Source organism: Galendromus occidentalis, unplaced genomic scaffold (assembly GCF_000255335.2).
Source record: "Galendromus occidentalis unplaced genomic scaffold, Mocc_1.1 scf7180000076500, whole genome shotgun sequence".
NCBI classification, from domain to species: Eukaryota; Metazoa; Arthropoda; class Arachnida; order Mesostigmata; family Phytoseiidae; genus Galendromus; species Galendromus occidentalis.
Genome location: NW_003804489.1, coordinates 346,743 through 374,026, shown reverse-complemented (window position 1 = coordinate 374,026; position 27,284 = coordinate 346,743). Strand labels below are relative to the sequence as shown.

Genomic DNA, 27,284 nt, shown 5'->3' with positions numbered 1-27,284 from the left:
TTCCCACTAACTGAATTGCGCTAAAAAATTAATGAAACTCTCACACCGTGCGAGCTCCCGCCCCGACTCCCGCCCGTGCAAGGAACCTACCAAACAGTTCCGCCATTCCAGCTGAAGCAACTTTCGCTTTGTGCCGTTCTCAGGGTGGCGGAGTTTTCCGCTACCCCGCTGACTCTTTTGCTGCTGCTGCTGCTGTGTTGCGAGAACAGAGAACCAGGAGAACTCCCCACGGTATCCTGACAGATCTCACCTCAAACTTGGAATATCACCGTGTTGCACCCGTAATTCATAATCTTCGTCTGCTCACTCCCGTTCAGCGGCAGCATGAGAATTCTCGATGGATTTCCAGCGAACTTCGATAGGAGTCTGCTCAAGAACGGAGGGAGCGGCTTTTCTCCGCCGATTTGAGTTGCCTTGTTCCTCGGAAGACTTCGATCTTGGCAATGGATACGTACCTGCGGGCTGATTAGGCCGCAGTACAGGGGGACATAGAGGGGTAATGTGAACGAGAACTAACCGTCCAGCTCGTACACGCGGAATTCATGAGCGGCAACAGCACGTGAGAAGCTCGTGAGCCGGGAACGATTGGAGTGGTCGGGAGAAACGAAGTTCAACGGCATGAGCAGCGCTTCGCACACGTGAAGGATTTAGATCTCACGCTCAGATTCCTCGAGTTTGTCTTTGTCCGGAGCTTAGCGGCAGCAGCGGCGGAACTCGGAAGCTATATTCTCCCCTTGTCGTTTTTCTCATTTCCGCCGCGGGAGAACCTCGATGAACAGGGACGGAATCCACGAAAAAACACCGGCCGACACCGAGTTGTCCAGTTCGACAAGTCTGATTCTGCGGATCGAAACTACAGCAGATGCTCCGGTAGGGACTCGCCACTTCTCGTATGCTCGGTGCACCGAAAGGTGGCCGACACGTTCCGGTAGTGTGAACCGCGAGCTCGCGAGATACTCTCCTCTATATCGAAGCACTCTGGACTCATTCGGATCCAGGATTACCCTCAAAGATTCTTGTGGAGTTTTTCTCCAATCCACGATGATCCGATTGCTCCTCAGATTCCGACAGACGCTCGAACCCGGAGGAATTCCCTTCGAGGCCGGAATGAGTGGCTGGAATGCTCGACAAACATTTTCCCAGTCGCAACACGATGGCGGGACGCTGAAGCATTCCGAGCGCACTTCGACGCGGTTTTGAACGCACGGATAGTCGAATGAATAGATAAACGACCGATCGGGAAAGAGCGCGTCGGAAAAAAAAGCGGCGCGGGAATGTTTCCGCTCACTCGGTTAAAAATCGGGTTGGCAGGCGCGAAATTTGACGGGATCGATTTTCCCATTAAAAAAAGCAGCCTACCTGCACTCGCTTTCGGATTTCCTAGTTTGTCCTTCCTCCCCTCGCCACCCTTATTTCAATGACTCGCTGACACCGTGGGGACGCCCCTGCCTTGCCCGCAGACGTGCCCTTCATCGCTTCCTTCATCGGTATCGGTGCCCTTCAGCTAGGTCTCTGTCCCCTCATTCCACCCGATGCGAACCGTCCCGTCCTTCAATCGACCCCCTACCCCTGCTCTTTTTCGCTATTTCTTCGCTCTCGTTTCGGGCCGTCACTCCTTTCTCTTCCTACCCGATTCCCTCCGTCGAGGCGAAAGAATGGCCGATCGAACGCGTTGCCTGCTCCCTCCGTTCCGTGCTTCAATGCTACGTGAATGCAACAAATTTATTCGAAATCGATGAGTCGCCGCCTTTCCCTGTCCCCTTCCCCTGTCGCCGTTTTGCTGCGCTCGTTGCCTCCTGCCCACCAGTCGAACGGGTGAGGGGAGCAGCCTTCCACCATTTAGCAGCAGCCGCATCGGCGGCAGTGACGAAGAGTTCTAACTGCGCTTTAATTTTTGGCGGAAATCATTTTTCATCAGCGTTCCTAACTCGGCCGTCTTGTACTCCCGCTTTCCCCCTCCCTGGTGCGCCGATTCCGAAGTCTTGGATTCGAGTAGTTGAGCTCCACATAACCTCCCTCAAATTCTTCCGTGAAGTATCTCGCTTGGTCCGATCAATTCGTTCTCCCCCCGAATCCAGAGAGGCGTTCGCAATGCTCCTTAGGGTGTGACCTTCATTCTTTTAGAGGTGAACGTATTCCGAGCTTTCCCCCCCGTTGGAATGTGCCGAGCAAGCTTTCCCACCAACTCGAGATGCTCCCCCCTCTTTCTCTGCAGTCAGTCGGAAGCGAGTCAATCTCGGCATCGTTTCGTCTCCCGATCGGCGGTCCCTATGCAGGTTAGCTCGCTGCTCGCTCGGAATGAGCTCACAGAGGTGCTCCCTAAATGCTCTGGCTGTCTTTCTTGCTTCCTGAGCTGCCGCCGCCGCTGCCGAACGTTCAAGCGTGCCGCGTCATTAGCTTCCCGTGCAAGCCTGCCGCGGAAAATCTGCACGATGTATTCCTTACCTCGTCTTATTCTGATTTCGTTCCTCTCCGATTCCTTCCCGGGATCTGGACCGGAGAAGTGGCTTTTCTTGCGCGCTGATCGGGACGTCTGATCATCGAAAAATCGGCTGAAGATTTCACGGAACTCAGAGCTCGTCGATGCGTGTCAAGTACCGGATCGATATGCGCGAGTATGCCCTACTTCCTCTGAATTTCCATCCCGTCCCCGAGATTGTCCTCCGCAGGGATTGCCCACACAAAGCCTGCATCGAATCGAGGGTTATGGGGAGGAATATCGCAGCATTCGGAAGGGTTCTTTCCACCTTTGGAGTAATCATTTTCGAATTCATCATTCATCAATAATTAGGAGTCATCATCTTCGGAAATCCCTCGGGAAACTACTTGCGCCGTTGACCTTATTAAATTTCGCCTCTAAATGCGTCGTCGCAGGAGGAGATTGGAATTGTGTTGAGAGAGCTGAGCGCATTGGCTCAGGCTCGAATCTGGTCCACTCGAACGAGTCTTTTTTCCTTCTCGGCCAAATACGATCTCAACTCGCTACCAAAGCAACCAGAAAGATTGCGATCAGCGTCGCGATTCTTTCCCGAGAATCCACGTGGCCCCCGTTTGGCTCGGAGCCAGTTTTGCAGTTTTAGAGACATCTCGTTCAACGTAGGCACGGTCCGTCGAGTAGATAGACGGAGAGACGAACGAACGAACGAGCGCACACGCGGCATCCTCCGATTCCCTCTATTTTCTATTTCAATTTTTCGCTCGCCGCCTCCTGTTCCACCGTGAACTCCGAAGTGGTTCGCGACCCCGGGCCATCTCGACACGGGAGCTCGCAGCGGGCTCCGGGAGAAGACAGGATTCGTCTACCTCATCCTATTACGCTAATCAGCTTTTCGTTTTTCTTCTGCTTTTTTCTGCGTTTTCGTCCTTTCTTTCAAAGTGAGACGCCGTGGCTTTCCCTCGAGTAATCCACATTCTCTGGAATGAGGACTACGACCCTTGAACTCCTTCCCTCCGCTGCGCAGGAGGAAGAGAAACATTTCCCCGACTTTGAGTTCGTTCATTGGGTGTTTTCAGCGGGAAAATTGTGATGACACCGTGATCCCTCTCGGAGTTGAACCGAGTACAGGGAATCGGATCCGGATTTAGAACCGAGATCCAGTATCCGTATCGGCGTTGCAGGAAGAAAAACCACTCGCTAATCTCGATCGTCATTCTCTTGCAGTTCCACCGAAATTGGCTCCTTTCGTGTTTCCCTCCAAAATGCAAGCCGGTCATCGGGCCACGGTCACCTGTGCAATCGTCGAAGGCGACTCGCCCATAGTGATCTCGTGGCAGAAAGACGGTCGTCCACTAATCGGATACAAGGTGAGATCGCTGACATTCGATTGAGCATGAAATAACTGGAAGGTCCGTCTTCCCTGTGGAAGTTTCAGACATTGACACCAAAATAATATTTATCCGACAGGGCGTGCAGACTCTGCCTCTGAGTGACTTTGTATCCACTCTCATCATTGAAAACGTTGAGAGGTCGCACTCCGGGAACTACACGTGCACCGCAACAAATATTGCAGCTGTAAGCAACTACACGGCACCTCTCGTCGTACTCGGTGAGTTCATACCCAAACCCGAGCATCGGAACAGCAGGCTATTCGGACGACGTCAGTGATTGGAGCGCGTATGTTGCGACGAGACTCGTGGTAAACCCAGTACTCCCGCAAAAGACGTTCGATTTCGCCGGGTTTCGGAGCGACGGTATGGCGTCAACGGGGTTCACGCTGTGAGCCCGGACGTCATCCGAGGGGCGGCAAAGCCCACATGCTCCACTATCGAGGAGCATGCGATCAACAAGTCTGCTGTAGGAGTGGCTTCCCTCCAACAGAAACGTGTGAAGTGTATTGGTCGAAAATAATTCTAGTCCTCGGCCCAGTGGAGAGCAAGTCTGAATATTTGCAACTGTTCCTCCTCCGAAGAGCATACCCTCGTTGTTTTGAGGTTTAGCCCTCCGGAAATGTGGTGAATGGCTTCGATGTACGAAGTCGATGCTTTGTCAAGAGGGATTTCCAATATGAAACTTTCCCGAGACCGTAGTACGGAGTCCCGAGTAGTGCCAAACATTGCTCCCGGTATTCCTCGACGCGGAAATCAGTGGAAGGGAATCATTGTCCCAAACTAAGACGTTTGCCCCGGGCGATGTTCGAGGTCACCAAGGAGGACGTCACGATGACGAGTGTTTCCAAGAGATTACGCGCAGCCCCAATATTGAGCCGAGAATTCCTCGTAGACTGCTCGATGAACTCTCGGTCCGCTCAATGCCGAAAGTTTTCAACTAATCCTCACGACGGTGCGCGCATAAGTGCCGAGTAGTGAGGATGCCTCGGACACGACACACATTCCTCATAAGTCGGGGGACACTCTCATATGCACACGGCTGTGTATAAAAATGTTTCTCCTCCATCGGAGAGAGATCTTGGAAGCCAGCGACGGACTTCAAGAACGCCCTAATGGAGCCTAGCATCACGAGATGGAAGACTCTTAGTCGATCTTTAGGCGATGGCTGTGGCGGCGGCGGCGAGGACGACGACGGCGCGGCAGCGGTGAAGAGAAGCAGATGGCTGAGCGTCTCCTGTGCCACCTGCCCCGCTTTCTGAGACTGCCCCTAGCCGGCCCCTTTTCTATTGGGGGGAAATCTCCCTCGAGAGGTCCCGGCGGGCCCCGATGTACCCCCCGTCATTTCTCGTGGCCTTTTCATTTCTCCCTCGGAGTTCACTCTCCAGACGAAGGTTCTGCGTGCGATGTCGCCGTTAATAAAAATCATCAGCTCGGCTGACGATGTTTGAGCCAGAGCTTCATTGATGATTCGGAGAGTTTTCTGCATTCCGATCATTTGTTACCGAAAACCAGGACTTTCGAAATTTTTATTCATGCTCGGAAGCGCTCTCCACAGTCCGTCCGACTTTTATATGGACGCTATCGCGCTAAGTCATACCAACAATGAATCGATCGCTGGATCAATCTGTCCGGGGTTCTGTTTCGTTCGTTCGACTAATCTCTGGAGCCCCTCTCCCACTTGTTCTCCCGGAGTTTTCCGCATGCACGGTATCGATTTTGATTCCTACTCGGAGATCGATTCCCCGACCATTAGCCTCTCCATCGTTCGCTCCAGAGCATATTTCGGTGTGGCTCGGTGATCTTGGCGAGCCATGTATTAAGCGGATCGCTCGCTTTTGGAGGCGAAGGTTTCTTCCCGATGGCTTTCCCTGGGGCTCTCCGTCGGAATATTTTGAAGCGGAGAAACAGAAGAATGGGAAACGAGGGATAAAGGTGGAAGGTGAGGGGAAAATACAGAGATAATAAGATGAAAGGCAGTTTGCTCTAAGCTTCTCAATACGAGCCCATAGAGACGCGCGGCTGTTGATGCGGTAGATCCAGCGAAGGCTTTGCAATGCCCTGATCCTATTAGGTCGTTTTTTTTTCGGATCACGGGTTGAGCAAACCAATCGCCACCGAGACTGTTCCGCCGGCTGTCACTCAATGAGTCGATTCGATGATCTCGTCGGTCGATTAGAATAATTTGCGGTATCTCAGGCACGGGTCGAGTGTTCCCGTATCTTGGAAAGTTTCCCCTGCGCTTTCTCTCAAATTGTAAAAGTCTCAGCGTACACGTCTGCGAATCGGTAGGGTCGGCTGCGAGTTCGTAGAGCCCGAGAAGTCGTTCTGCGATGCATGGAGGATCCGGGGCTTGCGTTCCCTCCCCATCACTGTACTTCCAGAACATTTGGCGTACACCTTCCACCTGACGATCAGCGCCGATCCTCTTCGATAATTTCTTCTCGTCTGCTGCTGTGGGAGTGAGCTCATTCGCTCTCAATTTCAATGACGCGGACCGCAGGGCCGATTGTTCGAGCGATCATCGCCCGAAGCAGGTGTTGCATTCAACGGAGTACACTCCCTCTTTTCGTCCTGGCTCACTCGTTGGCGTGGACTGTGTTTTTCGCTGCTCCACTCGCTCGCCCGACGTCGCTCGCTACTCCCCTATCCAACTATCTATCTTGCGAAGCACGTTTCTGCCGAGCGACCCGTTCAGAGATCGTTCTTGAGGCCTCTCTCGATAGTCTTATTATAGACATCGAACGATGTCCTTGCTTATCGTATCAGCTGACCTCTAGATCCCGTCTCGCAAGCGTTACGCAGTCTCGCAACTGTCTCCTCGAGGCCCCGTGTCCGCTAAGGCTCGCTCGGCCAAAGGGTTCAGGACCGCAGCTGCAGCGATGAGACGCGCGAGCGGTGAGGAGAAAAGGACAAAAAAAAGAGTGAGCGCCCTTTTCTTCGGCTCATGTGGGCCATCCGTCAAAAAGTGGAAAACTATTTCACGAGGGTCGGCATCGCTCTTCTCGGGCTAGACTTCACCCTGACGGGCCTCGTTCTCTTTCGCTGCGGCTCCCCTCAGTTATTTTTTGGCCATCTATCTGTTCCCCTATCCCTTGTCGGTCTCCAATCCATCTACCCATCTATCCGTGGCTGGCTTCCTGACGCAAGATAAAAAGAGATGCTTCGACACAGTGCTCATCAAGTAGTCGTTGACCAGGCCCACCGAGTCAGGCCATCGCTGCGGTCATCCCTGATCGGCCTTCAGGCCTAGGTCAGCTAAAAATTTATTCCTATTCAGGGAGGGAAACTCACGTGAGGCCGATCCCGGAAGAAAATGCCTCAGATAGTAACCCGGCGACCTCAAGAATGATGCCCAAGCGACGAATCGCTCTCCCCTGGTCCGCTTGATTCAGCGCGATCGGCCGCTCTTTTCGTCGAAGGGCAATGTTCGAAAGTCTCCATTCTACGAAAACGTTGGGCGGGCGAAATGACAGAGGGAACGGAACTCTAACTTCAACCCATTCCGTGGATGATTCCTCCTCCACGGAGCCAGCGGCAAGCGTACCGACGGTCGCCGCGCGGAGAGAGCGTGCGCAAGACCTCCGTCTCTCCTGAGAGCTCTTAATCGGACGCCCGGTGAACCCGGTTTCGCAACTTGAACTATAATAATTACAATCGATCTCACGTCTCGTACGACCCGGGTTTCTGAATCGCTCGCGGTGATACAGCGTGAATGGCCGAAACCCAATGGCTGTCTTCGGCGAGGGTATCGCTAGAAGAAAAGGGGCTCCGTGAGGAGGAGCTTCGTTTACTGTTAATTCGAGCTCGATATATTCTCCTGAGTGGCGCGTGGGGATCTCAAGCTACCCGCGGGGGAGCTATTCGTTGGAACGAGTCTCTCGACAGACCGAGTCTGGGGGTGTCTTCTGGCGGGACAAGCTCTTCCCCGTCTGATCCCTCTCATCTACTCGTCGGTTGTTTCCTCTTTTCGGTTTCCACCTGCCAGAGAAGTCATGCAAGCTGCCCTTGGACGTGGATATCCGTCTGCGCTCGCTATACTCACAGCCTAGTTGCGTCATTAGCTTCATTAGAGGGAGCAGGAGAAGAAGAAGACGACGATGCGGACGGAAAGCAGAGTCAGTCGAGCTCGATGCTTGCGTGCCGAGGGTGATTGGTGGCTTTGTCGGTGGACAACAAGCCCATTTCAATGCCGATTCTTACCTCTGACGTCATGTGCTCTCCTATCTATAAATCTCCTCGTAGGTCTATCGTTCGTTTGTGGGACGAGCTGTCTGTGAGCCTCTTTGTCCTTAAGTTTGTTTGCTGTTCGGGAAAGGACGATAAGCTCATTGTCGAGAAGTCAGTAAGAGGGAAAGCGCGGTTTCGTGGTGCATCAGTATGCATCCAATGTGTGTTCACAAGTCAGGCACCTCGGTGATTCTGTTCCGGATCCGCAGCAGGGAGCGGCACCTGCTCACATTGTCCCCTCAGCCTTTTCTCGACCCATGATTCCTGCGTCTCACGTCTGGGCATCGACTTGCCCCCCCCTCCCCCACCTTCCTCTCCCCATAGCTCACAATGGATCGCGTGGATTGTAATTAGGTTCTGGGGAAAATTTCCAGTGAGGAATTTGGATATGCGCGGGCGATCGAATAAATTGCTAACTCTCGACCTTTACGGATTTCAGCACCCCCTCGTGGAGTATCAAGCCCGAAGACAAAACAGTGATTGTCGGATCAGCTGTGAGGTTCGACTGTCGGGCCGACGGTGAACCTCAGCCGGTGATTCGATGGAAAGTTGCGAAAGGTATGAATGACAAATGCTTTTCTCCACCGGAGGCTGCTTTCTTCCTGAGCCTTTCCTGTTCGCTCTCCCGTTCGTTCGCTCCGAAAGATTTCCGTCGTATGGGTTAACTCCCCTTGGCGAACTCCGGTCGCCTCGAGCTCCCTCCGTCTTTCCCTCCTCGGTGGCTGCGACAACGACCGGCGCGACCGAGGGAACGAACGAACGACCACAACAGGTGTATCGTATTTATGAAGAATCGAGCGACAACAGGTCACAATTTTTCTCAATCGATCCGGAGCTGTGCGGCAACGAACGGTCATCAGTCCCGATTTGCAGAGAACATTCTCTGTAGGCGAACCCGTTGGAACAACTTGGAACGTTAATTGCAATTAGCGCAGCGATTGGGAGTATCGAGTGCTGCTTCTAAAAACATAGCGGTGTTGTTAGCTTAATAGCGCTAACGCGTCCCGGTAACCGCAACAGCCAGCCGCGTCCAGAAAGACTTCGCATCCTTCGGGTTTCTAACATATGGGCTGCGATCTGCAATAATTCTTCATCTTCCGATTGTTGCGATCGATTCCTACGTTCCCCGGAATCCTCCGCGATTCTCTCGAGGACAAAGAAGGTCGGATTCGGAGCCTGACGGTCCGCCCCATGTAATCAAGGTCACTGACAGTGTGTTGAGGCAAAACTGTGTTAAAGAGGTTTTGTGCTCGCGCCCTCCTTGAATGCAGTTGTTGTTGGTGCTGCTGCTGCTGCGGTTTCGGAACTCTGATGACTCGGCTGAATCGGGCAGGCCACAACTTTTTGACTTCCGCCTCCCTCTCTCCCGCTTCTTCTTTTTCTCCCTTCTCCGCCTGCCCCGCATCCAACGCAGCGACTCGTATACGAGCGTTGCGCTGATGTGCGACCCTGTTGCTGCTTGCCGAAGCCTCAGCGTCGCCTCGTTTCACTCAATGCGCTCGTATGGGGCGTTCGGGCAGGGCTTGGCGTTTATTGCGGCGGCAACGTAATGCGCGTGCGTTTGCCCAGCCAAAGCGTACGCTTCCGCGTGGACAGAGCGTATGCAACGGGCGACAATGGAGGAGCTATCTCCGTCCTCGACCAGAGAGGCTCGCGTGGCCGCAAACCCGTGTGCGTGGTGGTGTCCGTCCGTGAGCGCATCGTCCATCCGCTCCTCGTCCATCCATTGGTCGACGTCGCCGGTCGGATGTTCGGTGTCGGTTCGCTCGTAGTCGATGATGCTCCCATAGGAGAGTTTCACGCCGGCGTTTCATGTTGGCGTCATAGTCGTGTTGATCCTGATTATACTTCGCCGTCCCTAAACGCCTAAGACGGATGACCGTGGCGGAGCTTAATGCAGCCTCCGCAGCCACCAGTACCATCCCGAGCAGTTTGGTGGGCGCTCGCTCCGACGGATGGCCGGGCAAGGAACCCGAAGGAGATGGCATGCTGCGTCGCCGGCGCACCGCTTTCAAGCAATGCATTGTGGAACAGCGGGTTGGCTGCTGCTGCTGCTCCTTGCACACTGGTTAGCGGGCCGTTCCGACCACTAACGGCCACCTGCAGGGTGCTGATGGAGCACTTTGACACGGCAACCGCAACGACGCCGGCGACAACGACGGGACGATTCCAATCCTGCATAAGCACTGAATGCACCTCGCAGCGGTAGCGCGGGAATTGCTTCATTGGAGCGACTTGGCGCCGCCATTTGCAAGCGGCCACCGCACGCACCGAACCAGCTTTAAGCGCTGGTAATATCGCAGCAGAGAAACACTTGGCCCCCACTGAGTACTCAATCTACTCAAACGGTGCCACGTCGTCGATGACGAATACTGGGTTCCGATTTTCTTTGTCGTTCCCTCTATCGCGTGTTTCCCCTCCTCCCGCCTCTCCGGAAGGGGGGGAAACACGCGAGGAATCGAAAGGAAATGTCTGATTGAAAGTATGGGAGCGGCAACGGGTCGTTCTCGGAACGAACCTCAGCACTTCGATTTGGAATGCTGGCCGAGGACGGTACCGGGCACCAGTGATGTTGATGATGCTCTACTGATGGGGACGAGCAATAAATCCTTGAGTCTATCTATCTATCCTGCGTTGCCCATTTTTATGTTGTAGGTTTTCTGTTACTCGGCATCTCTGCAACGCTATCCGAACATTCTTCCCGAACTCTCCGCCGGTCACTCTGGCCCATCGACTCACCGCACCGATTGGGCGCGTAGTATATAACGGTCCGGCGGACGAACGAGTCGACGAGAGCGTTCCGTAGAAGATGAATCATGGAAAAAACATTTGCCGATACGTCTCGTCGGAGAGCGCGAGAGTTCGAGGAACTCTTCTCTGGGCTCCCCGATTCGTTCCGTTCGGAGTCGCCGATTTCCATAAGAAGCGCTCATTCTCCACGAATTCCTGTCGAGCCGAGATTCCCGTACCTTCCTAGATTCTCACCCCACGACCTTGCACCCTGTCGTCGAGAGAGGGGAGCCGTCTGTCAGCTCGCTGAGGGCTTGCCCTGTGGATTTTGATCGACGGAAAACACGAACGAACGAATGAAGCGGGCAACCCACGAACGGTACGGATATTGAAATTTGGCGCCCCAGGGAACGTATGCTACTGACCGGAGAAAGGTTTCAGAGATCGGCGAGCGGGCGAGCCAGCCAGCCAGCTAGCTTGCTTACCTTAGCCCCGAAATTGAGAAGCTCTCGTCTATTAAACCTCCATCCACCATGGCGGGAAGTTGACATGGGGGAAAGCCTTGACGTTCATAAACCGTGGCGGGAACCCCGTGCTTCGATCGTATTAATAGCGCAGCCGTCTTGAGTCTCCCCAAAGAATTCCCGAAGATTCGAGGCGGAGATGGCGGCTGCGGCGAGAACGACGGAACTTGTTAAAGTTGACCCCGCGAGTACATCCACATGGAATTAGACTTCCCTAGTCAATTATTTCCGATCAAGAATTCCGGCGGGTTTCAAGCGACATCCTCTACCGGGGCAACCCTCCAGAGGCGGGGCGTCATGCTCGGACTCGCCGCGAAAACTTTCGAGATGTCACCTTCGGAAAAAAATTCATGTTTGTTGTAACCTTGGCTCGGAGTTGCCGTCAGACAATTTCCCTTTCAAAGTCAGCTTCAAGCTCGCTACAAAGTTGAATCGCAACAACTTTATTCCTCTCTCTTCCGCTGTTTGTCGTCTCGGTCTCTTCCTCCCTTACTTTTTTCCCTCCCGCAAGAGAGAACTCTCCTCTGTGTGACGGGGAACTTTTGAAGACGCAAGCCACTATACTCGGTAGCCGCTCCCACCACAAAAACCTGTAACATAAGAGACTCAAGGGCAATCTGGCGGTCACTTGGAGCTCCCGATCTTTTCTCTTGGAAATGAAGTCCCTCCTCACTACTCTCCGATTGAGCTGCGGGACAGATCGAGAAATACATTATTTCGTCCATAGTCGGCAGCCGTTGGACTCTAGGAGAATTTATTTTTGCCGACCTCATCTCATTCCTCGCGCCAGAGGAAAGCTTCAATGGTGAGGGTGCGGACCCTCCCACGAGCTACAATCATTCGAGAATGATCTCAGTCTGGGTCGACGGAGGTCCTCCGACGGCGGATCTGTCCCGAAATTATGAAGAATTTCGCTCGTTCTGTGGTTGCGGAATTTTCCCAAAGGCCTGTACCATGAGTCGCACCAATTCAACTCGGTCGAACGTAGTTCTAGTTTGTGTGTTCTCTTTTTCCCTCTCGTGCAGAATACAGGTCCCAAGGAAACACACAGATGTTTCGAACTTGAAAACAACATCGTCCAGCTGGCTATGTTGCTCTCAGCGCGTTTTTCCCCGGTTCGCTTTGCGAAGAGGATAGAAAGCAGATGGGATAGAAAACAACGTGGGGTCTTGGAATTCGTTCAGAAGCCTGCTGCGTTAACCTTGAGCCCCCATATGTGTAGCTCCCAGTTATCTCAACAGCCATTTGAGTTGAGAGTTTCTTCCTCCTCCTCCATGGGTCGCAGCTCATCCTTATTCTTGCCGAGGAGGTCTCTTTCCGGTCTGAGATCTGATAGCGTCCATTGCCCAGCTTCCCGTTTATCCCCGGCAGTGCTATTGAAAGAGATGAAGAACAAGGTCGTGGTTGAGGGAGAACCGAGGAGAGAGGGGCGCATCCCTCTTTTTCCTACGTCTCTCTCTCTCTCCACCATGGAGGAAAAACTTTGGAGCCGAGTGATTTAGGGTTCGAATATCGTGTTCTTCCCTTTGGAAAGGCAAGGTTCTCGAGCCATATGATTCGATTTCGAAACATAGCAGGTGCAGTCGTGGTTCGAGGGGGGAAAGGGAGAGAAGGGGTCCAGAGCCCTTTTTGACTTCGGAGCCGACGTTGTTGTTCCGAGACAAACCAAGGAGAAAAATTTTCCGATCAATGAATTGCTCGATCGAACACCACTAGTATACGTATGGCTGCATCGCTGCTTGGCAGCACTTGAAGTTGGTTGATCCGTATGCTTTGAGTTGTCTTTGTTCGAAAGCTGCGCTGCTCAGTCGAGTTTGTATCAATTCGATCGCACACAACATCTCGTTTCCCCTCTCTTATTCTCCCTCTTCTTTTCCTCTTCTTTTTTTACGCGTCCCAACTGTTCCGAATGCGCCGTCGATGCCGCCGAATAGACAAAAGAAACGGAAGTCAGTCAGTATCGAGACTCTGCCGCCGCTGCAGCGCCGACGGATCCGTCGATCGTAGCCACTGAGCCGTTTTATAGAGAGGGGAGCAGGGGATACACGCGCAGGAATTGCGATTGAAGTTTCTCTCGCCCGCGCGCTTCCTCCCTCCGTCCTCCTAAGGTTCACCCCACCCCTGCTCCCCCATCCGGTGGCCGCCCTCTTTCTCAACCTCGTCTGTTGTATACCCACACGTTTCCGACTCAATCCACAAAGTCGGCCCGATTCGGATCGCCGAAAGTGTAACGGCCGGGAGCATCCTTCTTAGGTGGAGCTTGTTCGATTCTGCAGCTGCCCGAAGTGTGTTCATAGAAAGTCGAGCAGACAGCCAAGGATGAGGTGAATGGAGGGGGAGAGAGGAAGAACGGCGCGCGAACAAGGGTCTGGCAGAAGAGCCAATTTCCATACGATTTATTCGTATGTCTTCGGGCAGCAACGGGAGGCAAGCAGAAGTAAAGATCCACGAAAATGCGTTTCTTGGCGACCAATCAATCGTAGCCGCTCGTAGGTCTTGTGGGGCCGTCGACTACCTACTTTTCTTCCCAAGGGCGTAAAGCTCCGAACATCGAACGGTCGCCGTAGATCGGCAATCGTTCGAACAAGTCGCCAGGTCTCTGCTCCTGAGTCTCATGAATTTCAATGCCAGGGGCGATCCCGGATTAGATGGGAGACTGGGGGGAGGGACGTCAGAGAGGGTCGCGAGAAGAGTCGTGGAGGGAAGTCTCTCGGTGCGATAGGATTCGAGGAAGGACCCTGGAGGAATTCACCACATTGCGGGGAATCGAGGGTGGACGCGTCGACTAAGGGAGGAGCCGGGACAAGGAGGGAGAACGCGGAAGGCAGCGGTGGCGGGAAAAAGCTTGATGCGACTTCAGATGGCATTTCAATATTGATTCCCATAGGTCCAGCCGACTTCATTTGACTTTCCGAAGCGTTCAATTGGCTCACGATTCCCCTAAAGCGTTTTGCACCCCACCCCTATACCCCCAACGTGGACGATTTGAAAATCGTCCGATTTCCATCGTGGTCAATGTACTCGAATGACGATGTTACTTCCACGTTGGCTCTCACCTCTCTTTCCCTGCCTCGGATAAATGTCTTCTCGGCGCACTTCTTGGTCGGAGCACAGATTGGAAGTGATTTCGAATCGAAATCGCCCGCGGGTATCTGGGCAACCAGGGAAATAGAACAGTTGGTCAGGTCGGGGGAGAAGTGACGCTTGGAACGCCATGAAAGTCTCGCATTTACTCACAGCGTCCCTGCTTGGAGGAACCTGTGGAATAATGGACGGCATTTCAAAGTCCATCTCGTCGTTCAATCCGAGTCACTCTTCTCGAGTGACATTTGTGTATTCCTCGCACTCCATGCGAGTTCGTGTTTCAAAAAATACGCGGTCATGGCTCAATCCCAATTTCGGGAAATGTCAAACTCCATCGAGTCACCAGACTCTGCTACTCCGAATCAGTGGTCCCACCGCTATCCGAACACTGAGGGGAGGAAGCGAAAAAAGAGGAAATTGATTTCCGATTTCCAACTGTTCATTCTATTGTCCGAGAGCGGCCGCACGTTTCTACAAGGTTTGTTCAAGGCTGGACAGAACGAATTATTCACTCCGTTGGTTCGACTGAATCAGGCACAAGTCGCGCCGTCGATGATTTCTGATCTGGAGAATTCCCTCCAGCCCTCTGGGTTCTTGAACTTCCACTCGCCGATACAGTATCTCGCCCGCTCGACGTCGGACACAGTCCGAATACTAAATTCAGAATTCAGACTACGAGGGACCACGAATTGACGATCGAATGCACGAATCCTCGATAAATTCACGGAGATCGAAGTCCTGAGGGTGTAGCCGAATCTTCAATTGAATAAATTCATAGTCAGATTTTTTTTTCTTAGTTGTTCAAGTACACGTCGTAATGGGCTCAGGGAGGGAGAAAACGCGGCAACTGCCACAACAATGCCTTCCCGCATGCTCACCCTTCGGCCTACAGGCATCGATTGAAATAGTTTTTTTAGTCTCGGCCTGCGGGGCGGTTCTGCCAATCGCTCGGCACCGGATCTGTCCCGCTTTTCGGCATACCGACAAATCAGCTCTCGGTAGAGCTCTCCGTTCCGTCGGAGCTCGCACCCGGGTCACCCCGCCCGGGTGCTGCTCAGCAAAAAGAAAGCGGCACCGCATTGTCCCGTCAACGACTGCAGGTCTCTCTCAATGAGTTTCTGTCTCGCGGTATTTTTTCGTTGTTTTATCTTTTCTATCTCACTGGCTCTCGGCTCGCGTCGTTCATCCGTTGGTTCTTCCGTACTCTCGTCCAATCTCTGGGTCGTTCGTTCGTTCGCTGGCTGGCTGGCTCGCTCGCTGGGTGACTGGTTGGCTGACTGGATGGCGAGATTCTCACGACAATGGCCCAGACACACAAAGCGAATTAGCAACTCAGCAAATTCTTTCCAAGCCTTTTCCTGCACCGACAACCGGCCTGCCTGCTCGAGCGCGTGCCGGCTGGCTCCCAAGGGCGAACGTCTCCGTCCCGATGTTTCTGACAGAATGGAAGAGTGAGGAGAAGAGGAAATGAACGCACGGAAGAGCTAACAGAGAGATTGATTGGAAAAAGGGAATCGCACGGAGACGTTGGAAATTTGAATCAACTCGTGAGCGAGGCTGAAAATTTACACCCACGTCCGGTGGATGTTCGCGTGTCTCGAGCGATCACGAGCGGAGTTTCTCCATTTACGGGGATAGTTCTCCTCAAAATCGATCGAATTCCGTCGAGTGGTGCGAATTCTGCCTCTCCTGCGAAATCAGAATGGCTTTCGCGAGAGCGCAAAGCATATACTTCTCGTCGACGCGAAAAATGGAAAAGATATTCGAAAAGCCCCGACAACGTCGTGAAATGATGTCGATTATCATTGAGCACGTGAATTAATGTCGATTATTATTGAGAACGTCGGACCGGAATATCCATCGGGTTGATCTCCTCCGATCGAATCGTGTCGCGCAAAGGATCCAGAAGACGGAGCAGCAAATGAGCCACATGGACAGGGAGCGGACGGGAGCGAAACCAGAGCTCTAAAATGCCGGGCTCTCCAACGAAGCATCGAAGAGACTTGAAGGAAGAAGAGAGACCCCCCAAGCAACCTCTTACCGTCTTTGTTTCCATTCCAGGTGACGATTTCCAATCCATCGCCTCCAGCCCGCGCATTCATGTCCTTGAGAACGGTTCGCTGACCATTCTCTCGGTGGAGCGTTCAGATCAAGGCCAGTATATCTGTGAAGCGAGTAACACCGTCGGTCCATCGGCAACCGTCGCGATCGCTCTGTCTGTGAAATGTGAGTATCTCAAACTCGAGAAAGGGCTGATCGTTTCTACCTCTTGTTCGGCCACAGTGAGGCTCACGAAAAATTTTGGCGGGCTGGAATTCACTTTGCTCGAAGATATTGAGCGGGCCAGTCCAGAAGGCCTCGAGTCTCGGGCGATTCGCCGCAGAATTTTTCGAATCCAGAATTTTTCTCGGGAATACAGTGGACAGGACACACTTCATTCCTGACGGCTGACGACGAATGAGTCCGTCCCGGAACGTCCGACCCCTCCAGTCGAATCTGACATCTGACCCCTCCGAGCCTTGCTTCGAGCTACACTCGTATATGTAGATGCTCGCCCTGAGTCCTCAACAAATTTCTTGATAGTGAGTGAAGCAAAACCTTGGCTCCGTGATTTTCGCGCAAGGCCCTTGATCTCCATGAGCAAGCCATTCCATGCCTTCGATTACTATTATTAGTCATCTCCCATATCATATGGTGTATTTGTCAGCTGGGTGAAATGTGCTCCGTGCGACAAAACATCCTGCCACAGATTTTCGAGCTCACCCCGGGTGAGTAGGTCCACCGGTCTGCTCGCTTACATACTTGAGATCACACAGAATTCCCCGAGTTCAGAGAATCCCTAAACCAACGGAGTTGAGCCGAGTTCTCCGGATCTACACCCCGTCAACGCGTTCAGGCTGATGGTGCGGCAGCGGCGCGACGGCACGGCACGCGGTGGCGATAAGCGGATTATTGTCGCGGATTAGCCGAGCCTTCGTCAAATTACGGGCGTGATTTACAGCCCGCCTCCGGTACATCGAGTGAAATGAATTTCACTTCGAAGGCGGCTCCGAGCAGCTGAGCCTAGACCCTTGATGGAAAGCTTCGTTGGATTGACTGATTCACTTCGAGGAGCGATCCGTCTTCGAGGGTGGAATCTTCCCGGCTACTTCCCCCCCATTCCCATATTGTTCACTTCGCTCCGCTCCCAATCGGATACAATGTAGTACGGATATCGTACCGCTACATGACATGTACTGCTGACCACGGGGAGACCTGACCGACTCGCGATCTGCGACCGTTCCCACAAAGAGACTGCAGGAGGTGGAACAGAGTGATGACAGGCCGGAGGGAGAAGGAAGAGGAGGGACTCACCGCGGTATGGCCTATTGATGTTGTGAGGAGAAATGCACGTTACATGTTACATCCAACCCATGAAACCCACTCCTAAGAGTAAGAAAGTTATACTCGGTACATAAAATGTAGTCGTGCGCAGCGCAGGAGCCGAGAGACGAGGCGCCGACAGCGGAAAACCGAAGTGCAGGATGCCGACGAAAGTATTTTTCCTATGGCTTTATACTTGTTCTTAATCTACCACAAAGCTCGTGTAGTTATGAGTTTCATTGCTGTTCTGCTCGTCGTAAAACGTTTCATGTTCCATTAGAAAATGGACCAGACCGCGCAACAAGCGGACGGAGGCGCTGAAATGCTACAGCCTGGGAGAGCCGAGCACTATATAGCGGATCTGGAATTTCCAGGAACGTGTTCCTACGAGCGGAACCTCTAGATGGGGAGCCTAACATAGAGCCTGGCGGAGCTCCTGATAAAACCTCTGCTCGGGAGCTCTTTGGAAAATTAGCGAAATACATATCCTTCCGGATTTCATCACGGGGTTTGATTGAAGGAGAGAGAAAAATACGAAGCTCTCGGAACGTTTGGGGAAAAGAAATGGGTCGGAAAGATTGATATTCTTCCCAGCGAGAGACATAACGGCTAATGCTACACAACTTTCATGACAGGCGAGGCGGACGAGAGATTTTTTCCTTGTGGTGAAAGGCTGCTTTTTCCTCGGAGCTCCTAGGTTCTTCGCAGAACGTTAGTGATCACTCGCAATCCATATTCTCGTCCCTGTTGTACTTCCCCTCGCAGTCCTGATGCCTCTCGTCCCCTCCCTGATCTCGGGTCTCCATGCGTTCTTCGATAGTGCCGGAGACTCACTCAGTTTCTCGCATCCTTCCGTCCATCGTCCCGCAGCCTGGCTCGCCCAATCGTTCTTCCCATTGTCAGATAGTCATTCTCTGGAGCGTGGTCAATGGCCTTGAGGCTTGTTCCCTCTCCCTTATTTTCCCGCGATACTTCCTCATTTCTTTCTTCTTTTCTTTCTTTCACTTTTCGCTCTCCGAAGAGGATTCAAGCCAACCGGAATGGAGTGGTGACAACGCGGCAGCCGCGCAAGTTCGTTTCGAACCTATCGAAGCGGCTCCTTTCCGGGAGATTTCCTTTTTCGAGCCAAAGCCGCCAAGGGATCGGCAGCCTAGCTTGGAACGGTACGGCCTCGGCGTCAGAATCATGCACGCGCTCATGTGGCACGCGAACAAAACTTACGCGGTTTCGCTCTCAGTTGTTCCGAGCAGTTGTTCGAGCGTTCCTCGGGAGCTCCGGGGCCATCCGGACATTGCGCCGTCGGAGCTGTTCGGAGGAGGAATCTTCCGAGACGCGTCGAATCATCCCTGACGGTTCCATCAACACTGGTGCGGATCTGTGTCATGCCATTCTTATCTCGGGGGGCTCCGATGATCATTTCCTGAACACCGTTTGCTTGCTTCATTTGACTCAATGATTGCTGCCAAGTCCCCGAAGTCCTCGATTCCGCTCCGTCCCGAGTCTGCGGAGTTGAATTTCGGCTCCTCTCTCCACCCTGACGCCGACGATCGAGCGAGTGTGTACGGAGTCGTCCCCCCGACTGGCTCATCGCTCAAATCCTCGGGTATCGTTTCGTTCCGTGGCGATTCACCGTAATCTCAAGATCTGTAGAAAACCTGTGGGTTGAGAGAAAATTGAGCTCGAGGAAACAGAGAAAGTCCCACTCCGTGACTGTGGCTGGTATCGGTGAAGCTCAGCTGCGACGCGGACTTCCTTCCGGGTTCGGCGGCCGAAGCCCGGGCGGACGGACACCTTATGTTCGCCACGGCGTTGTCGGGCGGTTTCACTTTTCGCAGTGAGACCTTTCCTCCTCCCTCGAAGCCGTGTCCATCGAAGTGTTGCTTGGCTTGTTGGTTTATATCGATGTAGATGGAGATCCGCATTGTCCCGAATCAATGTTGCCGGAGTATATCTGTCCGGATCCGATTCAGAAGCGGGTGCGTTCGAACGTGTAAATCAAAATAGTAGCGACTACGGTCGTCTATCGGCCTTGCCGGGATGTCGTTGGAAACTACGAGTTTCGCTCGCTTGCTTCCGCGCTCGCTCGCCTCGCTTCAATCGGAAATACAATTTGCGCTGCCACTTGAGCGTTTGATACTCTCAACGAGTTCTCCGCGAGCAGCGTTACGTTCGGATAGGGCCCTATCCGTCGAGATGAAATGTTCGGCTCTCGGGGAGGCGTTGCCTGTCCCTTCTCGACGTTCTGATTCTCCGGGAGCTCGGCCGTCCGACTGTAGGGGAAATTCCACATTTTCCGAATTCTTGAGCGCCTCCGAACCGCTTTTGTTGCTCTTGCCGACTCCGTGCGGCCTGGAGGTCCCTTTCACGAACGGATCGGGTGGCGACAGGAATTCTGTGGGGCTTTCGGAGTCCCCAGACCCTCTTCAGTCACTTCCTCCTCCATATAGAAATATCATCCATCGCCTTCTTAGAGGTATCGTAGCGTAGACGACGGTGACGGCTCCGAATTCAATTTCTCTCCTCGGCCACCCCTCCTCTCGTTTCTCGACGTTGAGCTCCTTTCTCGCCGACCAAACACTCGCCGTTCGATTGGTCTTTGAAAAGACTTCGTTTTTTCCCACAGCTCCTCCCTGTTCTCGCCCACCTGGTTGAAACCCCGGATCACCCCCCGTGCTCGTTACCTCCAGCCCACTCGGTGCGACTCAAATCTGTTTTCCGGTTTGACCGGTCCTTTTTCCCCGTTCAACTCGCGTCCGATACTGGAGCGAGCAATATTCTCGTCTCCGCGGAGCTGAACTTCTTCCGGCGGCTCCTCGCAGCTCTCGGATTCCCTCCCTGTCCTTCCCCGTTCATTCTCGGTGAAACTCCGTGATCCGAGTGTGCCCAGGGCATTCTTTATTGGACTTCGCGGCGACTTTAGAAGCTCCACTGACAGCTTTGTAGTCGTCTCCAAGGAGCAAACTAGCTCTTCTCCGAGAGGCGGGAACCGGGCGTCAGAATAGTTCGGAGAGCGTTGCACGGTCAGCGACAGTTCTCACAGATGTCAGCCTTTCAACTTCGTACCTTCCCGGCGCTCCGTCGCAGATAGCCGAAAGTTTCTCTCGAGAACGAAGACCCTGGGTGAGCGAGCGCTTTCCTTTGATAACTCCACGACCTTCGCACGGGACTTTGTCATTTTTTCCGCGGAAGAGACTCCGTCGTTCGCAGAGTTCAACTCGCAAACGCCATCGATGCGACTGTCAGGACTCAAACCACTGTATTTTCTGTGAATAGAAGATAGCTTGCCGTGCAGTCCGTGGCACTTTGTGCAGTTGTCGTCCTGTCTTCTCCCAAGCGAAACCAACCGACGTCGGCGGCCATGGCTCGCACAGCAAGCCGGCAAGAGTGAGTAAGTCTGCAAAGGCCCACGGGGATATGCGTGTACACGCTTATTATTCGGCACGACAACAATCTCATTATGCTTATTTATTACAAGTCTTTTTAGCTTTGCCACGGCCGCCGCAACTGCCACCCTGTTTGTCTCACCACACAGTCATTTGGTGTATGCGAGAAAAAAAAACTTCGCCACCCCCGTCTAGTCCCGCATCGTCGGCGTTCGTCGACGCGCCAGTTGGCTCTCCTTTGGCGAGAGTTTCGAAACAACTGCTCAGGGATGAGCTGTAGTTCTGGTGAGCGCGGCGCGGCAACTTTCATTCTTTCTCGAGAGAGCTTTCTACAAAGTAAACTCGCTCCAGACCAACAGAGACCGCGCTGTTGCGGACGACGATCGCATCCGACTGATCCGGAGCATCAACTGCGGGGAATTCTCGATTTCATAGTCTCGCCATCATGAGACCGCGGGGAATCGGAACGACGATCGAATTCTAGAGCCAATTTTGCTTGATCAACAGAGCTCCATTGATTTCTTTTGGCTTTGTTCCTCTGAATACCTACCCTCACGCACACACACGTGGGAGAGCTTCCAACGTAGTCTGACAAACTTTCATGTGTTCGCTACGAATGGAGAGCCAGATAGAGAACGATAGAAAGTAGAAGAAAGGAAGAAGTTGGACATCTGTCGCCTTTGTCGTCCCCGCTGTTGTTAGCTGTCTGGTAAGCGCGGGCTAGCTGCTTGCTAGCAGCTCGGTCTGTTCGGCCGGCCGCGCGACCAAGGCAGCCTTTTAGCCTTGCTTGTAGTTGTAGGGAGTTACTTGTTTGCAAGCACACATACGCACACCTCATCAGCGAACTCTATTGATTGACGGAAGCATACTGAATATGAACATACCGCGTCTCGTCGACCCTGCGACCCACCTACCAAGAAAGCGGAAGGGTAGTTGCTCTTGGGCTGGCCGGCTGACTGACTCGCTGGCCAGTAGGTTAGGCGAAGTGGGCTGGAACTCACTAAGCGGGGAGAAATTCCACATAAAGCGCTCGCCGCAAAGCCGACGGCCTTTAATACAGCCGAACGCGGTCGTTTGTCCGGCCGAGCGAACAGGGACAACAACAGCAACAACAACAACATAGGTGGCTAGCGGCTTGGGAATAGGTTTTAATTACGATACAAGCTACCTCTTTGTCCGGAGAGCTCCGCTGCGAAAGAGAGAAGAACACCCTGAGCTTTCTCGCGCTTGCGACCGCTCGAGACTCGAGAAACGGTGAGCTCGCCTCGGGTAATGAGTCGAGTACGCGACTTCTTGTCCTGTTTTATTCCTCCTTCAACACTGAGCCGCGCTGGCCGCCACCGGCAATGCCGTTTTCTTTCGCGCGCGCCCTCAATCGGGTGTGTGGAACCGGACGTGTGAGGAAGTGAGTACGGGTCGATTTGGGCCGAAAAGACGAGAGGAAATAGTGCCATCTTCCTTCCGACCTATCAAGAACAATGGTCGTACGATGCAATTTGCCAATAGCGATGAGTTCCGTATGAATACACAGCGCTTCAGCTCGTTGGCTAGTCGGTTGGTTAGCTGCCAGCTCCGCCAGATGGCTCGGGAATCCGCGTGGGCTTTCTCTGATATTCGCCGCTCCTCTGTCCCCTGAGAGTCGCCGAACCCGCTCGACCATGTCCCCACCAACGACTCCTTACGTGTCCGGCTTTGCTCGAGTCTCTGTTCACCGCTCCTCCGCTATTCCCCGCCGCCTCGTCCCGTCGTTCATTTCTTCCCTCGACGGCTCCTGGTCGCTCCCAACAGTTCAAGATCTCACTATTACACCGACATCTCTCTGTCTGCCAGGCACAAACGTCCAGCAGACAGCCTGCAATCGAAGCGTCCCCCGCGTTATTCGACTGTTATCGCCCTCACTCAGACCTGGGTTTCCTCGAGGCTATCTCGGTCTGATTTTCGTGGTGGAATGGAGATGAGGCCAACTCAGATGTTTTGGTAGGAATCTTTTGACAGACTCTCTGGGCTCCAAAGACGATCATCCCCCTAAAGAATAGAGCAGTAGTGTCGGTCCGTCACCGTACCAAGAATCGTAAGCGTGTGTAAGGACTTCAAATTACTTCGTAACGATGCAGAATCATTCCTGCTAGCGTGAGAAGCAATTTTCCACTCGATCAATCGCATCGTTCTCAAGTTATTCCGGAAAATTAGCAAGTTTCTCTCGGGTGTCCGCTGGATGTTCCTCCTCTCCACTAGCTCTCTCCAGATGATACTTCGACCGCTCCGCCGAGGTGCGATTCGAAAGACGACGTGGCAGCCTACTAGATAAGCTAACATGATCGGGGTGATCGGAGGATCGAGAGCGTACCAATAAGTTGCATTGCCTCCAGCCTCAGAAGCTCATCTACTACTGGAGCTCGCGAGTCAGCATCGCATAAGTTTCATGTTCCTTCACATAAGTTTCATGTTCTTTCGCATTCTATCATGTTCTTTCGCATACCATCATGTTATTTCAAGGGCCCGACTCTGTGGACTTATGATGGCAGCTCCCTCCGCGTTTCCATAAGAATCGAGAGCCACGGAGTTGAACGTAATGCTTTCCTAAATTATTCCGCAAGGAGATTATGTCTTTCATAATTCTGTAATGCATCCGATAGATGATGCCGATATATTTCGTCATTCGTAAGGTCATAAGTTCGTCTGCCAAAATTATTTCATGCTTGGGCTCGTGGAGGGAAAGTGATCATTTGCGTGAAAACTCGATCCGGTTCTTGAGGGATCGATGGTCTCCATGAGACCGATTTTGGAGAATAATCCTCGCTCATGGATTTCTCACTCTTTCCAGCTAAACCGCATGTGTCCGGTCTTCTCCAGACCGTCAGCCTGAAGAAAGAATCGCAAGCGTCCGTGCAATGCGTCGCCACCGGAGACGCTCCTCTCGAGCTCATCTGGAGCTTCAACGGGACCCTCATCCGCCCAGAGCACGACGTTCGGTGAGTTCGTTCTATACATCTCTTGGAATTGAAGCAGAACACTGAACGGTGCGAGTCAACGTCTGGACACAAAACCAAAGTTATGTTCCACCGTGTTACTTGGACTCCCGGCACGAGAAGATGTCGAGCTTGATGGGATCCCAACTCCAAATAATCACACCGGAATAATGACATGCTGCTGAGTTCCTGAACGGTCGAATTCTAGAGTCTCGATTATTCGAACCCGAATGATGATTTTCTCGAGTCTCCAAGAGTTCTCGCGTGGGTAGACGATTTGCTTGAGAACATTCATTCGCCGGACTCTGTCAGACTCGTGGACCAAAAAATCTCGAAGGACTCGGAGACGTAGAGTTTCCCCGGAGCGAACTTCGACCTGAAATCACAGGAAGGGTTCGTGGCGTACCTTCGCCTGACAATGCGAAAGTCCTATTCAGCGTCAGCGACATGCTTTCATTTCTCTGACACCTTCCTCCCGGTCGTCGTCATAGTCGACGTTGTCTACGCTTGACAACTCCGGGAGTAACTGAAACAATCAATCAACTCTTCACATAGCTCGCGGTCGCCGGGAGACCGCGAAGCATGGCGGCAATGTCTTCGCGCACTCCTTCATTTCTTCCTTATGTTCGTGTTCCGAAACGGTCCCTTTCTCGACGACAGCATTGTCGCCGTCGTCCTCCTTCGCTCCCTACGATTCGCAATAAATCAAAGCATTGCGGTAGAACATAGGTTCGTCGCAGTTTCGCGCGATTTCCACCACGTACATCCGCGGCTTTCGTCACGAAGAGAATTTCGTTCTCTGAGGAACTTCTCGAAAGGAATCATGCTCTGGATCTGTGAATTTATTTTCATCGCCTCGAATCTGAAGGAATCGTTCACGACATCGTCGACGTGCGGCTGGCGCTGCGGAGCTGGAACAAAAAAAGATGAAACCGTCAAGAACATCAGAATCCTCGCCACCGAACCACGAGTTGTTTCGGAAAGAAACAGCGTCAACAACAATACCGGCGAGACGAGGAGGGGACTGGACGTACATATTGCGAGTCAAGGATTTGTCAGAGCTCTGTCATGGTCGGCGGTTGCGGCGTTGTTGTGATTATTGTCGCCGCTATTGTCGTCGCCCTTGGGGAGGAGACTCGCGCGTCTGTACGGCCCGCATACTCGTCCGCACGATCCGGTGGATTCATAAAGTTTGTTACGCCGCGCAGCTTGTGTCGCAGAGGATGTTGATGAAAATCGAGGACGATTTCGAACGGAGACAGCTGAAAGCGAGTTGTGACGGGCACGCCATTGAACGTCGAGCATACGGGACGAGAGAGAAAGACAGCGCGGAAATATCGCGTTTCCACAGCCCACACAGTTTCGGCCGACCTCGCTGACCAGCGGAAAGAGTCCACGCGAATCGTAAAACTGTCGCCGACTGCAAGAGAGTCTTCGTTCAGTCCAGTCTCCGTTCTTCTACAACGCAGATTTTTCCTTCGAGTCGTTTGCATTCGCTCAGCGCTCTGGCTCTACCACGAGTGCGGAAACCCGGGATGCGCGGACGCCAGACTGTGAGAGAGACTCGCACGGGAAGCTTTCGAGGTGAGAGACGAAACACTGGAACGATGCCGAGCTTGTTCGCTGGGACCGTCGTCGGCAGTCGACGCTGAGAGCGCAGAGGAGTCGGAAACACAGAACATGAATTCCGTGGTCGTGCTAAGAACGACAAAAAAAGAACGACAAGCTTGCACGATTTGTTGCACGAATCGCTTTGTCGCCACTTGCTCCTCGCTCAGCTCGGTCGCTTCGTGTTCCTCGGAGGCGGCGGCGACGATGACAGGACTCGGCTCCGGGATAGGCAGGGAGTGAGAGGACAGGGTGTCGGCGGCGGGTAAGGAGGGAGACGGGCGGCGTTTTTATGGAGACGGCAGCGTCGAAGAGTCACATTTGTCTTTGAGAGTCTTTTCCGCCCCCGTGCGTAAATGATCACCTGGCCATTCCAGTCCATATTTGTCTTAGCCGTCTACCTCCCTCCTTCATCCACCTGACCCGGCCGGGATGGGTCTGAGCCGCACTCCGCGTTCGCGACAAGCGCCCCGTTTCTCCTGAAGCCACTCCGCCTCGTCAAACAACTATATCGTCGGGGTTTTTCCCACCTCTCTCTCCTGGATGTCTCCGCGGAACGAGTGTATCGTTTACGACTCAGCGAACCCAGATTGGATTTGAATCGTCGACTGTTTTGTGAGAAATTCCGTCGAGACGAACGGCGTTCGACCCATGGAGCGCGAACGTGAGGTTCCTGTAACGGAACCCGGGTCTCACTCAGCAACTAGGTCTCCCGGTATCGAACGTCAGACACAAACGGAAGCGTCACTTCACACTCGGAATCATGAACCTGATGTCGATCGGGCTCGCGCCGCAACCCAAGCGATTTCCATGAGAGCCTGATGTGACAAGTCACGGTCGACTGCTGCACGTCGCGCGCGCAAAATTCCTCCTCAGTCAGTATCTCTCTCAGCCAGTTTCCTGCCGAGTCAGCTCACGCTCACCTCGACCCGCGGATAAATCTGGAACTGCAGCCAGCGCAGGATCGCGTCACGTGAGCTCGCCCTACAAACCCGAGCACTCGCCCTGGCTATTCGTCGAGTTTCGGGCGCACGAAACGAAAAACCCACGTAGGGCTCGCGATTATCACTCGTATTCTGTGGCGATGTTTTCCCTCGGAAAACTTTTCATACTCTCTCCGCGAAATTCAGCGGATCGCGCGTAGGTTATATGCGGTTGGTGCGGTTGATCCGAGCGCAGAATCGGTCGCTCTCTGACTATGCGCTTCATATCCGAACCCCTTTCCGAGTGCGAATCGACGTGAAACATTGTCACCAGAGCGAGAAGGGACTGGGGGCCGCTACGCAAACACGACTAATGATCCATCGTCAACCCATATTGCCGAGCATCACTCGTTATGAAGCTGTTGGCCTGCAGCGATGTCATTGAGGCTCTCGCACAACGATCGTCGCTCCATCTACATCAAATGAACTTTGACCACCGCAACCGCAGACGACTCGAAGGACAGATGACGATCATCACCAGGCTGCTAGTTGGCCTGGCAGTCGGAATAGCAATTTCGATAATGGCCCCGAGCGCATTGATCTCCCTGCCCCCGAATGCGTGCTGTCTATCCGTGGCGGAGTGCC

General features: G+C 53.2%; 1 protein-coding gene across 1 annotated transcript in view; it reads left to right on the top strand.

Annotated features, from left to right (window-relative positions):
* Positions 1-27,284, top strand: part of LOC108865228 (Down syndrome cell adhesion molecule-like protein Dscam2) — a 145,887-nt gene that overhangs the window by 80,597 nt on the left and 38,006 nt on the right. Inside the window, exons 9-13 of the mRNA XM_029113264.1 lie at positions 3,662-3,804; positions 3,905-4,050; positions 8,495-8,613; positions 16,455-16,619; positions 23,964-24,111. Of these exons, the coding sequence (XP_028969097.1) occupies positions 3,662-3,804; positions 3,905-4,050; positions 8,495-8,613; positions 16,455-16,619; positions 23,964-24,111 (721 nt within the window). The remainder of the gene's footprint in view (positions 1-3,661; positions 3,805-3,904; positions 4,051-8,494; positions 8,614-16,454; positions 16,620-23,963; positions 24,112-27,284) is intronic.